The sequence below is a fragment of the Mesoplodon bidens genome, assembly GCF_964165515.1.
Source record: "Mesoplodon bidens genome assembly, chromosome: 2".
Classification (NCBI taxonomy): Eukaryota; Metazoa; Chordata; class Mammalia; order Artiodactyla; family Ziphiidae; genus Mesoplodon; species Mesoplodon bidens.
In genome coordinates, this window is record NC_138177.1 from 125795689 (window position 1) to 125810877 (window position 15189).

Below are 15189 nucleotides of genomic sequence, written 5' to 3' on the forward strand. Positions count from 1 at the left end.
TTTTAAAAACCAAAGAATATTTAGGCATAAAAATTTTTTTACAGAGAATTATTAGTATAGTTTCATCTGAAGCAGTTCTTTTTCCTTTTAAAATATGGATGAAGGGGCTTCCCTGGTGGCGCAGTGGTTGAGAGTCTGCCTGCCGATGCAGGGGACACGGGTTTGTGCCCCGGTCCGGGAAGATCCCACATGCCGTGGAGCAGCTGGGCCCGTGAGCCATGGCCGCTGAGCCTGTGTGTCCGGAGCCTGTGCTCCGCAACCGGAGAGGCCACAACAGTGAGAGGCCCGTGTACCGCAAAAAAAAAAAAAAAAAAAAAAAGATGGATGAAGCATGATGGAGAATCATCCCCAGTTACATTCTTTTTGAATAAGTTGTGGAGCCTTCTTTTTACATCCCTCTTGCCAATTTATATACACCAAAAAACCTATAGGACATTGTTCTAAGGAAATATGAGGACTTGCCCAATGCAGTTGCTTATTTGAGTTTTTGCACTGTATGATGAACTTTATATTCTGTTATTATCCAGAGTCTTTTGCAAGGTATGTAAGGCTACTCATTGTTTACCTACTTTTTGCCTTTCCAAGCTCATTTCCTGTCGTCATCTCTTTGTTTCAGCCTGTGCCAGACTACTTCTTACTATCCTTACCAAAGACGTTTGCTTAATGTTATATTGCTAATACTTAGTACCTAGTACATAGTTTTTGTATCCAGTAAATACTTATTGAATAAAAGAATGATGAATGAATGGTTTATTTTGAATGAATAAATAAATAAGAATTTTTTTCTGGCTGACGATGTCAAAGAAAATACAGTCCTTTGTAGAAAATATTCTTTTGGTGGAGAATAAAATATTACCTACCCTCATGCTTAGTAAGAAGTTGTCTTTTTTTTTATGTTGAAAGGTTTATTGTTATACTTTTTCTAACTTCTCTAAAATGTTTCTATCTTACAATATTCTACAAGTAATGTAAAATTCTGTATTCCTTACATCACTTCTTATTGATCAGTGCTGAGAACCATAGACAGTAAGAGATTGAATTGAATAAGTGATTTAAAAGATATAAAATATTTTTAAAGTTTGTTTTTTTCTATGGATTTGCTTTGTTATTAAAAATAGTGATTATTAAAATTCAGTATGAAATTTTCTGGGTTTTGATCATATTCTTCTGAACTTTTATGCTTTGCTATTTTCTTTTTCTTGTTACCCTTGTCTCATTTATTATACATGTTTCATTCCCTTTTAGCATAATTTTATTTCTATCAGAGTAAGAAAAGTTGAAATACTAATGAATGTCATAGGAAGATGACAGCATGTGGAAAAAATTTCCTAATATTTCTTTCTTTCTTTCTTTCTTTCCTTTTTCCTTTTTCATTTTAGAGCTCCTCATCTGGGTAGAGAACTGGTGTGCAAAGAGAGTAAGAAAACATTTAAAGCCACAATAGCCATGAGCCAGGAATTTCCCTTGGGAATTGAGTCGTAAGTTTGTTATTAACTGCACAAGTTTATGAAAGAAGCTATTATACTCTAAAGGCTATAACAATGTTGGCATCTGAGTGGTGCATTTGAGGCCTTTGAAATGTAAAAGCAAACAGCCATTGCTTTGACAGTGTGTCGTGCTCCCTTCTAGAAATTTTCCAGCTCACAAAATATTAACATTTTAATTATTTTAACCAGATAAATTTTTGAATAATTATTTTTTAATTACAAAAGTAATACATGAATATATGCTTATTGTAAAAAACTAACAGTTTGGAAGTTTATAGAATAAAAATGGCAGTTTTCTTTCACCTCAGGTAAATAACTGCTGTATTTTTGTCTAGATTTTTTCTGTGTTTTTTTAGAATTTTTTATAAAAATGGGGGAACAGTCTACATTTTGTTCTGTTCCTTTTTTTCTTTTAAAAGTGAGTTATCTTGGAGTTCTTACAATAAATACATTATTATCTATCTTTTTCTTCTTTCCTTGGTATTTTGTAGTATTGATGTATTGCCATTTATTTTATCATCCCCCTACTGATAAACATTTTAATTATTTGTAGTTTGTCACCCTTATAAACAGTACTCCTGGAGTACTTGAATATATCCTTCCAAACCTGTATTCATCAGATGCTCATTAAAAAAAATCGATTTGGGGCTTCCCTGGTGGCGCAGTGGTGGAGAGTCCGCCTGCCGATGCAGGGGACACGGGTTCGTGCCCTGGTCCGGGGGGATCCCGCGTGCCGCGGAGCGGCTGGGCGCGTGAGCCATGGCCGCTGGGCCTGCGTGTCTGGAACCTGTGCTCCGCAACGGGAGAGGCCACAATAGTGAGAGGCCTGCACACCGCAAAAAAAAAAAAAAAAAAAAAAAAAAATCGATTTGGAGAGATGGATGGAATGGGAGGTGGGTAGCTAGAGCCGATTCTGACAGAACTGTACCTTTAGGCTTCTCATTAAAGTAAGGGATGAATTGAAGTCCTAGGCTTTCCTTTGTAGATCCTTCCACTTTCAGTCTGGCCTAATACATTAAAAAAAAAAAAATTCTCACGGAAGAGAGCAGGACCCTTCTTTTCTACAAATTCTGTGCACATCTCATACTCCTCAATAGCCAAGCTTTGGAAGAGTAGATAGAATTTGGTATACAGTCCTCAAGTTATTGATCAAAGAGGGAAATAAATAAATAGTTCTCAGAAGATGTGGGAAGGGAATTAGCCATACATACAAATCTGCATAATTTATCATATCTTGGACCCAAATGACTCCAAGATGCACCAGATATATACTCTAATGAAGAAGAATAATGTGGCAAATTATAAGATGTTCTCAATTTTAGGAGTTATCCCAATTTCAGAGATGTTAATATGTGAAAAAAATGGGTATTTTAGAATTTATAAAATGTGGAATTATAGCCATTCCCCCTGCAAAAAGTAAAATAAGGAATATAGATAGCATGTAAAAGCCAGAAAAAGAACTCATTCTAGAATAAAATATAAGTCAAAGAACAGAAGAAAATTCCTTGTAAATACTATAGGAAAACATAAAAAGAACATGAAATTGGTAAACTAGATCACTCTAAGATGAGATGATAAGACAACAGGATGAAATGAAAAGGAGATTGTAAAGCTAAGGAAATAAATTAAGCACTAAATAGCACTATTGCAAAACAAATACAGTAGAAACAACAATGAACAGGATAGATGTGACCAAAAATTAAATTTTTATAGCTTATAGTGAATCCAGTGAAAGAAGAGGTTAAAGAAATTTGATAAGTAATATTTATGGAGGAGAGTGGTTCAATATAAGGATCATTGCTGTTCCACTTAAATAGAAAGCCTCCAAAATGTAAACAAAATAGTATTCAAAATATGATAGAAGAAAATTTCTCTGTATGGAAGAACTAAATCTGTAGGCTAACATTAGGCTCCAAGAAAAATTGATAGAGAAGGATTAGTAACAATGATTATATTGGTTAAACTATTGTATTTCAATTATTAATAGAGAGCTCTAAAGGCATTCAGGTCAAAAAGGGTAAAAAACAGCCTGGTCTTACATTTTTTCACATCTTGACATTGTTGAGGCAAAGAAAGTGTGATCTGATAGTATATCTAGGTAAGATGTCATTTACATATCAAGGCAATTGAAAAGGCACAGAAGAATTCAACAAATATAGCAGCCATGAGCCTTTTTTGAAAGAAAAATACTACTACTTGAAAATGAAATTCATCCAACCAAAGGATAAAAGAAGTTAAAATATAATGACTAACATAATACTGAATGCTAAGAGACCTCGTGAAATTGTAGTTGAGGGAAGGATTATAAACTGAAATTTTATGCCAGTCGGATTTCCCTTTAGCATGTAAAAAAGAAACACTCAGTTATCAAATCTATAAGAAATCAAGGAATAATAAGTACATAAGAGCCCTTCACATACACAAAATTGACAGTGAAATTCAGGCGTCCAAACAGTGAGGCTAATTAAAGAACTTGGGAATTTGTAGACTTCAGGATGAAGACTAGTGTAAGCCTTGAATCTGCTGAAATATAGATCTAAAATCAACAACTGTGGAAATTATGGCTGCCCAATAAAATGTGAAATTTATTAACTCTGACACAGTGAAAAGAATAATAAAACAAAAAATGAGGAGGTAGAAGGAGGTGTCATTTTCTCATCTTTAATATCTGGAAGTCAGTAATACTGTGTAAGTTTGAAGAATGTAGTTATAAAACAACATAAAGACACAATGGAATCAATTTGAAAAATTTTTTTCTCCTTCCATTTTTCAGATTATTGAATGTTTTGGAAGTAATAGCTCCCTTCAAGCACTTTAATAAGCTTAGAGAATTTGTTCAGATGAAGCTTCCTCCAGGCTTTCCTGTAAAACTAGGTAAGAGAAAAATTTTCATGTAAGTTCAGTGTCTATTAGAAATATGGAGCTGTTTACTAATATTTAAGAAGAAGAAATATGCTTTGAAGGAAAATGGATTTCCTAGTTTATATTTTTATATGGTTTTTCTGTAATTACATGCATTGATATTCATGTTTTGTCAAATATATAAAGTTCCTGATGAAAACTCTAATTCTACTTGATTTAAGTCAAATGTAATGGATATGCAAATATTTCATTCAAGAGGGTGTGGGTGAACTTATGATGCACTGTGATAATGTTTTAATGTGAAATATAGGGAGACTGGATTTTAGCCCAAGTTTTCAGCAGACTCTGAGTTTCTGAATAGTGGGAATGTTTCTGTTGTCAACAGTCATTATTCAGGGATACAGTAATACTCCTTACATTTTATTTTTCAGTCTTAAATGTGTAAACTTAATTTTATTTTAAACAATGATCTTTCAAAACAGTAAACTCTCATTTTCGTATATATTTATCTTCTTAACTATATTAGAAAACTGGGAGCAAGACACTATTTACAGGTTCTTTAGGAGTTGAGGTTTAGATTTAGCATTGATTTAAGCTCCAGGAGGGCCTTCAATACCATCCATTGATCCAGCCACCAAATATTTAATCAGTGCCTGCTGTGTAATGGACCCTTTTCTATGGGGGGGATGAAAGACAGCAAAAAGCCCCTGCCCTTTTGGTGTTTACATTATGGATGGGGTAGGGGGATATTATATAATAATATAACTTTTATATAATTCCTCTGATATATTTTATCTTGTTTCACTCAATATTACTGAAACCACATCTCAGAATAATTAGGCCAAAATGCTTTGCTCCCAGAAGTAATGCTTTTATTGCTAAAATTAAACTCAACCTTCTCAACTTTCCAAATTTGGGAATACATTTTGTGAATTAAAATTGATTTTAAAACATGTTCTAACTATGTCATTCTAGATTCCCTTTGTGATGTAAAAGCACTGGGAACCCAGTGTCTACTTGAGTAAACCAGTGATAAGATTCTAGGCAGAAACTGTTAGAAAACTACAGCTGAGTGTTTGAGTTGTGGATCATTACATGAGTATTTCTGCAGAAGCTTAAAATCCCACTGTAATTGTCTGTAGCCAGAAAATAGTTCAAGCATCGGACTCTCTTCTATGTACTGTATTTAAGGGGCACAGCGACAAACTAGAATAGAGGGTAGGGATTAAATATATGAAACTATTACTGTATTCACATTTTTTTTAAGTCCCAAATACAAATCAAACCTCACAATACAAGTTTTTTTATGAAAAAGAAATACTTTGATTATATAGAAAGGAAAAAAGTCTACAGTACTTTTTTGCAGGCATGTCTCTGATATAGAGCCATATTAACAAGGGATTTATAATTTTTTGCTTGTATATTTATTGGGAATTTGCTTACCTCTGTCTCTCTTGTCTCTTTGTCCTTCTTTCAAAATGACCCTATAAAACTCCAGTCCTACGTCAGTTTAATCTTCAGTCATTTCTGTTTCTATATTTAGGCTAGAAGGTACAATTGAGGGGGAAAATTGGGGTACTGTTAACACAATTACATGCTTTCAAAAGCAGCCAGAGCTTTAAATGCTGATTTTGAATGATCTTTTCTCTGATTTACTGCTTCCCTCATTCTGCTTTCAAAGGTTAAATTTGAACCTCCTTCACCAGTCCCCATCCCCACCCCCCACTACTTCCTCCCACAGTCTAAGCAGATGAATTTTGTTTTCTTAGTTACAAAAAAATGCCATCAAAAATGAGACTTCCCTCGTTACTCCCAACTTCTCATACAAACTTTTCTGCCCCAAGCCCTATCTTTTCCTCCATCTTTTCTATCTCAGTGGAAGTGGTGTCCCTTTTCTTAGCTTGATTATTCTCTTCATTTGAACTGTGGATCTGTTCTCCCCGCTTTTTTAAAAAGCTTGCTCTATCAGTTTCCCCTTATTTCTCCTTTATCTTCCAACTCCTTCTGTACAGCCTTTTTCCTCTTAGCCGTTAGGTTTTGTTCAGGTCTTTCTCCTTTTTTTTTTTTTTAACAACTTTATTGAGTATAATTGCTTCACAATGGTGTGTTAGTTTCTCCTTTTAAAGTTAAACCAATTAAAGGTCTTTCTCCTTTTAAAATTCAGCCAATCTAGGGAGTTCCTTGGTGGCCTCATGGTTAGGATTCTGGGCTTTTACTGCCCTGGCCCGGGTTCAGTCCCTCGTTGGGGAACTGAGATCCTGCAAGCTGCACGGTATGGCCCAAAAAAAGAAAAGTCAGGCCCAGGGAGGTGAGGGGAAGATGGCCAAACTTCAGAAATAAAATTCAACCAATCTAATGAAACAATCCCTTTAGCTCCACCCTACCCAGCACTTGCCTTTAATCTTTGCTTTTCATAGCCGAGTTGCTTGAAAGTCTACTTTTATCTCTCCATTCTTTCTTTCTATTTATAGTTATATTATAAATGGGGGAAGGTGAAAGGAGATAAAGGGAGGCAAAATTTTTCTACTTCATTTGAATTGCTAAAGTGATGACACCAGGAGCCTATGATAAATTAGTAACATATAATTCATACCTAGAGCAACCACTAAAGAAGGTGTACAAAGAGATACACGCAAAAACAGTATAGATAAATAAAAATAAAATTCTAAAAAGTAGTCATGTTGGGACTTCCGGGTGGTCCAGTGGTTAACACTCTGCGCTTCCACTGCAGGGGCACAGGTTCGATCCCTGGTTAAGGACGTTTCACATGCTGTGCGGTGCAGCCAAACAAACAAACAAACAAATAAATAAATAGTAGTCATGTAACCTACAGGAAGGCAAGAAAAAGAAAAATATATGAAAAAAGAGAGACAACAAGCAAGAAAACAAAAAATGAAACAGCAGACTTAAGTCTTAAGTATATAAATCATTCCATTAAGTATAAATAGTCTAAATAGAACATTTAAAAGATATAGATTGGGGGCTTCCCTGGTGGTGCAGTGGTTGAGAGTCCGCCTGCCAATGCAGGGGACATGGGTTTGTGTCCCGGTCCAGGAGGATCACACATGCCGTGGAGCAGCTGGGCCCGTGAGCCATGGCCGCTGGGCCTGTGCGTCTGGAGCCTGTGCTCCGCAACGGGAGAGGCCGCAACAGTGAGAGGCCCGCATACCGCAAAATAAAAATAAAAGATATAGATTGGAAAAACAGATTAAAAAAACATGACTCTACTACATGCTATCTTCAAGAAACTCCCTTCAAATATGATATTGGCAAGTTGAAAGTGAAAGGATGGAAAAAGATATATCATGCAAACATTAATCAAAGGATAACAGGACTAGCTATATTAATATTAGATAAAGTAGATTTCAGAGCAAAGAAAACTACTGGGGTGCGGGGGGGCATTATATAATGATAAAGGTGTCAATCCATGAAGAAGAATAGCAATCTTAAATGTGTATACCAAACAACAGAGCTGCAGGATAAGTGAAGCAAAAACTGAAAGAAATGAAAGGAAAAATAGATTTTCAATTATAATAAGAGTCTTCAGCACCCTTCTCTCAATAGATGATACAACAACTTGAAAGAAAATCAGCAAGGATATTATAGAACATCTCTACAACACCATAAACCAAAGCACCTAATTGGCATTTATAGAACAGTTTACCCAACATCAGCAGAATACACATTTTTTTCAAGTACTCATGGAACATATACCAAGATAGGCCATATCTTGGGCTATAAAACAAACCTTAATAGTTGAAAAACAATCACAGTAGAATCAAACTAGAAATTAATAATAGAAAGATAACGAGGCTCTCCAGTTTGTGATATTTTGTTATGCACTCTTCTAAATAATTTATAGGTCAGTGGTGAAATCTCAAGGAAAAGAATATATTGAGCTGGATGAAAGTAAAATCACAAATATCAAAATTTGTATAATATAGCTAAAGTCATGCTGAGAGTGAAATTTATAGTACTAAATGCATACATTACAAAAAGAGAAAAAGTCTTAAATCAATAATCTAAGCTACTTCAAGAAGTTAGAAGAACATACAAACCCAAAGCAAGCAGAAGGAAGGAAACAATAAAGAGTAGAAATAAATGAAAGAGAAAACAGAGAATAAATAGAGAAAGTCAGTGATGCAAAGAGCTGGTCCTTTGAAAAGAGTGATAAAATCAACACATCTGTAGCAAGACAGGTAAAAAAGAGAGAATGAAACAGGATAGCATGACAGATCCTGCAGAAATCAAAAGGATATTAAGTGTAATAATGAATGAAAGGGAAAAAAAGGCATTCAGAGTAGAAAAAGGAAGAAATAAAATCTTCTCTATTTGCAAATGACATGATTCTATGAGTTGAATCCTAAAGGTTCTAGAAACAAACGAGTTAATGTATTCTGCAAGATGGCAGGATAAAAGTTAAACATACAAGAATCAGTAATATTTCTGTATATTAGCATTGAACACACTGACACCAAAATTAAAAATTAAATATTTTTTATGATTGCAAAAAAAAGGAAATAGATGTAAATTTAACAAAACATTTACAGTACTTGTATACAGAAAATTATACAACACTGATGAAAGAAATAAAAGAAGATCTAAACAAAAGATTTACTTTTGTAGAAGATTGGATTGGAAGATTCAACATAGGAAAGATGTTAATTCTCCCCAAAGAGAAACATGGGTTTAACACAATTCTTATCACAATCCCAGCCATATTTTTTTTTGTAGATTGAGAAAAGATTATTTTAAAATTTACATGGGATGGCAAAGAAACTAGAATATCTATATTAGTTTTCGAGGGCTGCATAACAGAATACCACAAACTGTGAGTGGCTTAAACAATAGAAATTTATTGTCTCAGTTCTGGAGATTAGAAATCTGAGATCAGGGTGTCAGCTGGGTTAGCTCCTTCTGCAGGCTGTTTCATGGCCCTCCTCTAACTTCTGGTGATGTTTTCTGGCTTGTAGAAGCATCACTCCAATCTTTGCCTTCATCTTCACATGGTGTTCTTTTCCTGTACGTGTGTCTTCGAATTTCCCCTTTTTGTAAGGACACTAGCCATTGGGTTAGGGACCACTCTAATGATTCTTAATTTGATTACTTCTGCAAAGACCCTGTCTCAAAAAACAGTCACATTCTTAGGTTCTGGGGGTTAGGACTGGAATAGATCCTTTTTGGAGGGGAAAGAATTTGACTCGGAACAATAGCCAAAACAATTGTGAAAAAGAATGAAGTGTGAGTAATCAGTCTACTCCATTTCAATATTTACTGTATAGCTATAGTAATCAAGACTGTATGGTATTGGTTGAGATATAAACATATAAGTCAACATAAGAAAAGAGAATTCAAACATAGATCCTTATAAATATGCTCAACTGATTTTTGATAAAGGTACAAAAGTAGTTCAGTAGAGGAAAGATAGCCTTTTCAACAAATGATGCTGGAGCAATTAGACATGCAAAGGCAAAAAAAAAATGAAACTCCACCTTAATCCTACAGCTTATACAAAAATTAACTGAAAATGAATCATGGACTTAAATTTAAACGTAAAATAAAACAATAAAACTTAGGAAATAAACGTAGAAGAAATTCTTAGGGATCTAGGTTTAAGCAAAGAGTTCTTAGAGTTCACACCACAGTATGACCCATAAGAGAAAAAAAATCAATGAATTGGACTTCTTCAAAAGTAAAAAAACTCTTTACTCTGTGGAAGACCCAGTTAAGAGTAAAAAAAAAAAAACACACAAGAATGCTTAAAACTCATCAGTAACAAAATAAACAAGCCAGTTAGAAAAGAGCAAAAGACACAAAAAGACATTTCACCAAAGAGGATATATAAATGGAAAATAAGCACAAAAACAGTGTTGAGAATCATTAGCCATTAGGGAAGTGCAAATTAAAACCACAGTGAGATATCATTACATACACCTAACAGAATGGCTGAAATAAAACATGGTGACAACTCCAAATGTTTGTGCAGATGTGGAAAAACTGGATTGCTCATACAAACTGGATTGCTGGTGGTTATGTAACATGGTACAGCCACCCTGGAAAACGTTTTAGCCGTTTCTTAAACAAACAAACAACTAACCACCCAACTTCCATGTGATCAGTCAATTGCATTCCTAGGCATTTATCCCAGAAAAATAAAGATATGTTCACACAAAAACCTGTATACAAAAATAAGTTTGTAATAGCCTCAAGCTAGAAACAACCCAGCTGCTCGGTACAGATTCTCTTCATCTCTTCCACTCTGTGTTTATTATTGATGTTCATATGGTTAAATCTACTGGACACTTTGCTGTTATCTGACTTAATCTCTCCAAGATTTCATTCTTTTTGTGGAGCCCTTGTCCCAGTGAAAGCTGGTAGTTTCTCTGCAGATTTCCTCCCACTTCTTTGATAGAGTCTCTCTTGATCTTCTTCCTGCCTCTCTGACTCCTCCTTCTGGAGCACATCCCTCCTATTACTTTTGTCACCCTACATTATATTCTCATTACATCTCCCTAAACTTAAGCCAGAACATGTTACTGCTATGCTCACAACCTTCCACTGGCTTTCCACCTCATCCAGAGTAAAAGCCGAAGACTTTTTCTTGACCTAAACCCTGCTTGATCTGGCTGCCTATTTCTTCTCAAACCTCATCTTCTGCTTATCTTTCCCATACTCATTTGGCTGTAGCCACACTGATCTCCTAGCTGTTCCCAGAATAAACCATACACTTTCATTTTAGGGCTTTTTTACTTATTCCCTCTACTTGGAATTTTCTTCCTCTAGGCAACCGTGTAGTTCTTATCTCAGGTGTTTGCTGAAAGGTCACTTTATTGAGGTTTTCCTTTGAACCCTAATCAAGAACTCTTACCCTCAACACTGAAACTCCCTATCCCCCTACTTGCTTTATTTTTGCCTACATACTTAGTCACAATTATTTTTTACCTATTTGTGGTTTGTATCTCCCAACCAGAATGTAATCTCCATAAATGCGTGATTTGTTTTCTACTGTTTCCTGGTGTATATCCAATGCCTAGAACAAGGGTCATCAAGGTCATCAAACTTTTTCTGAAAGATAGTAAATATTTTAGACTTTACAGGCCATATGGTTTCTGTCACAACTATTCAACTCTTGTTGGAGAATGAAAACAGCCATAGACAATAAGTAAACCACATGTTCCAATAAAACTTTACTATGGACAGTGAAGTTTGAATTTCATGTAATTTTATCTGCATGAAACATTATTCTTTGTGTTTTTTAAAAAACTACTAAATTATGTAAAATTTTTTCTTAGCCCACAGGCCTTACAAAAAAAGGCCAGGCAACAGGCCTTAGTTCGCTGACCTCTGAATTAGAACAGCATTTTTACTTAATAAGCACAAGTGAATGATCTTTTCCACCAGAAATAACTGGAAACTCTGTAATCCTTATGTTGATTTCTTTTTTTTTTTTTTTAAATGAGAATATTACTTTCTGCAATAGAATACTAGGCTTGTAACAGTCAGCCTTAGTTTATGGTATGCCTTTATTCTAGGCATTCAACTTAGCTTTCACAGAATCATTTCAGAGTTTTAAGTAACCTTTAGAGTTTATTTTGTATACGAAATCCTTGAGCCTCATAAATTAAATGATTTGTAGGAATCAGAATCCAGGTTTTATAATGTGTTCTTTCCAATAAATCGTACTAGGAATAAAACTGCAGAGTGATTAAAGTATTTGGCCATTTTTGATGTCAGATATCACTCATAATTTCAGCTAGAAATGTATTTTATTTAGAAGAATATTAGGCTGTGGTGGTATGATATTACTCCAATTCTGATGAGATTATTTTTATCCCATATATTAAAGTGATGGATTGTTTTTTAGTGTTTTAAAACAAAAAAAGGATGAATGTATTTTATTTGTATTAAATGAAAAAAAAATAAGCTCAGATTCAGAGTATATACACTACAATCTGAAGAAAAGATATCAGAATGCAAAAAGTACAAATGTAGCCATCCCTTTGCCCCAAGAAAAAATAGTCTAGTGGAATCTGCCGTCATAGTGCTAAGACTGGGAAGCAGTGGGACCTTGAGTTTTTGATGTAATTCTTGATGCCTTGGTGTCTTTCTCTCCTCACAAGTAGCCAAACTCTTCCTGCAAACACACATACTCAATATTAGACGTATATTAGGATTTGTCTGGTCCTTGAATAACACTTTTTACATTTTAAGGAGTATAGATATCTCTAATAGTATTTCATAGTCTATAAATAGGTTACCATTTCATTTTACAGTGTTATCATTGATTGTCCTCTCTAGATATACCCGTGTTTCCTACGATCACAGCCACTGTGACTTTTCAGGAGTTTCGATATGATGAATTTGATGGCTCCATCTTTACCATACCTGAAGACTACAAGGAAGACCCAAGCCGTTTTCCTGATCTTTAACTGACACAGAAAATGATGCCATTCAACCAAGGAAAGCTAGAGAATGCAGAGACCCCAGAAGTGAATTCAAATAGAAGGGACAAACGTTTTCATCGAAGAAAAGGGAATTATGTTGGATCGACACATCAGTGATATGATATAATGAAATGGGCCTCTAGTAAGAATTCCAGCAAGTTTCCTGATGTGCCATTTTCAGTCTTTTTAAAAAATACATATTATAAGTGTAATAGTTTGACATCTTAATGACCCCAAGTCCTTCTTATGTAAAACAGCTATGAGTGCTGTGATTTGTTTTTAAAAATTTTTACACTTCTTGTTGAAATATATATGCATATAAATATATCTATATCTATATCTAAAACACTCCTGGACCATTAACATAAATTAAATGTCTTAAGAGATATGAAACCCTTTTAAACTTGTCATCTTATATTCAAGGTGACCTTTATAAATATTTCTTCAAGCTTTGTTTTCATAAAATGTAAAGTATGTAACATTATGTATAGTTCAGTAATTTGAATGTTTGTTCAATATAATGAACTAGAAGGAATGCAGTTTTCTGTAGCTGAATGAACCAAATGGTAACCATTAAACAATTGCATTTATATGTTGCAATACACTTCAGAAGGAGCATTCTCTCTGCAGGGAATAAGGTACCTCCTTTAGCACCTTAGTGCAATTCATTGTGGTGCTATTTGTTTTTACCTGAATTATTTCTTCAATGGAAAATGTTTGTTAATAATCTTCCTTTCATAGAAACTTTTTTTTTCTAAACTTGAGTTTAAAAGTCCTTTTTGTGTTCATAATAAGCATGCTTAAAGATATTCTTCTTCCAAATCTGAGCACTTTAAAAAAAGTCCAAATTTTTAAACTTGCTTCCTAATAAGTGCACATCATTCTGATTATTTTGTTTTTAGTGGTATATGGATGCATTTGTGTCAGTTTTAAAAACAGTCCACATATTTTGGGCATCCCTACATATTTAATGCTTTCAAAATAAGGTAAAAACATTTTATATGCTAATAGAATATATTTGTTACAAGCTAAATTCCAGAAACATACACAAGATTGACAATTCCTACTGTTTATTTTTTTAAGTAAGTCACAAGAAAATATTTATTGATTTTAATTATCTCCAAAGTGTTAAAATCATCCATTACTCATTTTTGCACATAAAATTTTTCATACTTATTCCAAGATGGTTTGAAGGTCCAACAGTGACAATAAATTAGGGAGAATAATGTATAACAGTCATAAAATGTTATGTTGTATTAAAGAGCTTAGCTAAAGAAATGTTTTTTAAATGTATCTTGAAAAATGTGTCAGAATGCATCTGTCAAGTTTTTTAGAGTGACCAGTAACTTTTTTCAGGATTTTAAATAATTTGAATGAGTTTAGAGACCTTTATTGAAGAGATGACTTAAAAATCCGAAGCATCAACCATAAGAAAAATTTTGTAATAAACATCTTTAAAGCTGCATCTTCCATGCTGGTACATACTACATTGCATATGTTGACATTTTATTAAATACATTTTATAATGAAGAAAAATAATCATAGTTAAAAATTCAAAGACCAGTTTCTACCTTATGTGGGTCTGTTGAATTTTGTGGAAAGGGTGGGTAAACCCAGACTAGTTTTATTAAATAGAAGTTGATCCCTATTATTTTGGGAATGTTTGTTGGATTTACAGATTCTATTATCCTGTCAATGATTATATGAGGTTTGAGATACTGAAAGGCAATGATCACTGTTGCTTTTAGGCTCCCTTACTTTGTGGGAATATGGTATACTTTCAGGAATATACTGCAGACTTTTTTTGTAATTCATTGGGGAAAAAACATGGTAAATTGCAGCTTGGGATTTATCAATTTCCTAAAAGCTGTGACTGTTTTGCTGGGGTACACTGGAGGTAGGAAGACTACTGAAAACTTTTGCACTTGAATTTTGTTTTTAACTTTTTCTTTCATAAAGAATAGTAGAGATTATCCATTCCAAAATGTCTTTTATCTGATCACAAAGGACAAGCAAATGTCAGTATCTCTTATGGTGGTAAAAATAGGAGTTATTTAATGCAAATAAACTTTTCACAGTATTAGACTTTTCAAAATGTGCCTTTTAATCCAGCTAATGAATGAAGCTATATGCCGTGTTTCCAGTAAGTAGATAAAAACGCTATATATTTTGATACTCTTACATGGTAATCTAGATTTTGTAATGTAGGTTCATAAAATTCTCTTTGCCTTCCATTTGTGACTGAAAAAATTGTTTAAAATTGGGGGGCTATAAAATGGTTACCTTAAATGGCCTTTAGAAATGTTCAGTATATCCTGCTACCAGTATGGTTTCAAAAGAATATAGGATTCTTTAAGAAAATTCCCTAGAGACAGTTTGCCTGTCTAGACATTCAT

General features: G+C 34.0%; 1 protein-coding gene across 1 annotated transcript in view; it reads left to right on the forward strand.

Moving 5' to 3' along the window:
• Window positions 1-14888, forward strand: part of ANKRD13C (ankyrin repeat domain 13C) — an 80897-nt gene extending 66009 nt beyond the window's left edge. The window contains exons 10-12 of the mRNA XM_081214314.1: window positions 1357-1478; window positions 4261-4361; window positions 12648-14888. Of these exons, the coding sequence (XP_081070440.1) occupies window positions 1357-1478; window positions 4261-4361; window positions 12648-12778 (354 nt within the window). The 3' untranslated portion in view covers window positions 12779-14888. The remainder of the gene's footprint in view (window positions 1-1356; window positions 1479-4260; window positions 4362-12647) is intronic.
• The last annotated feature ends 301 nt before the right edge of the window (window positions 14889-15189 follow it).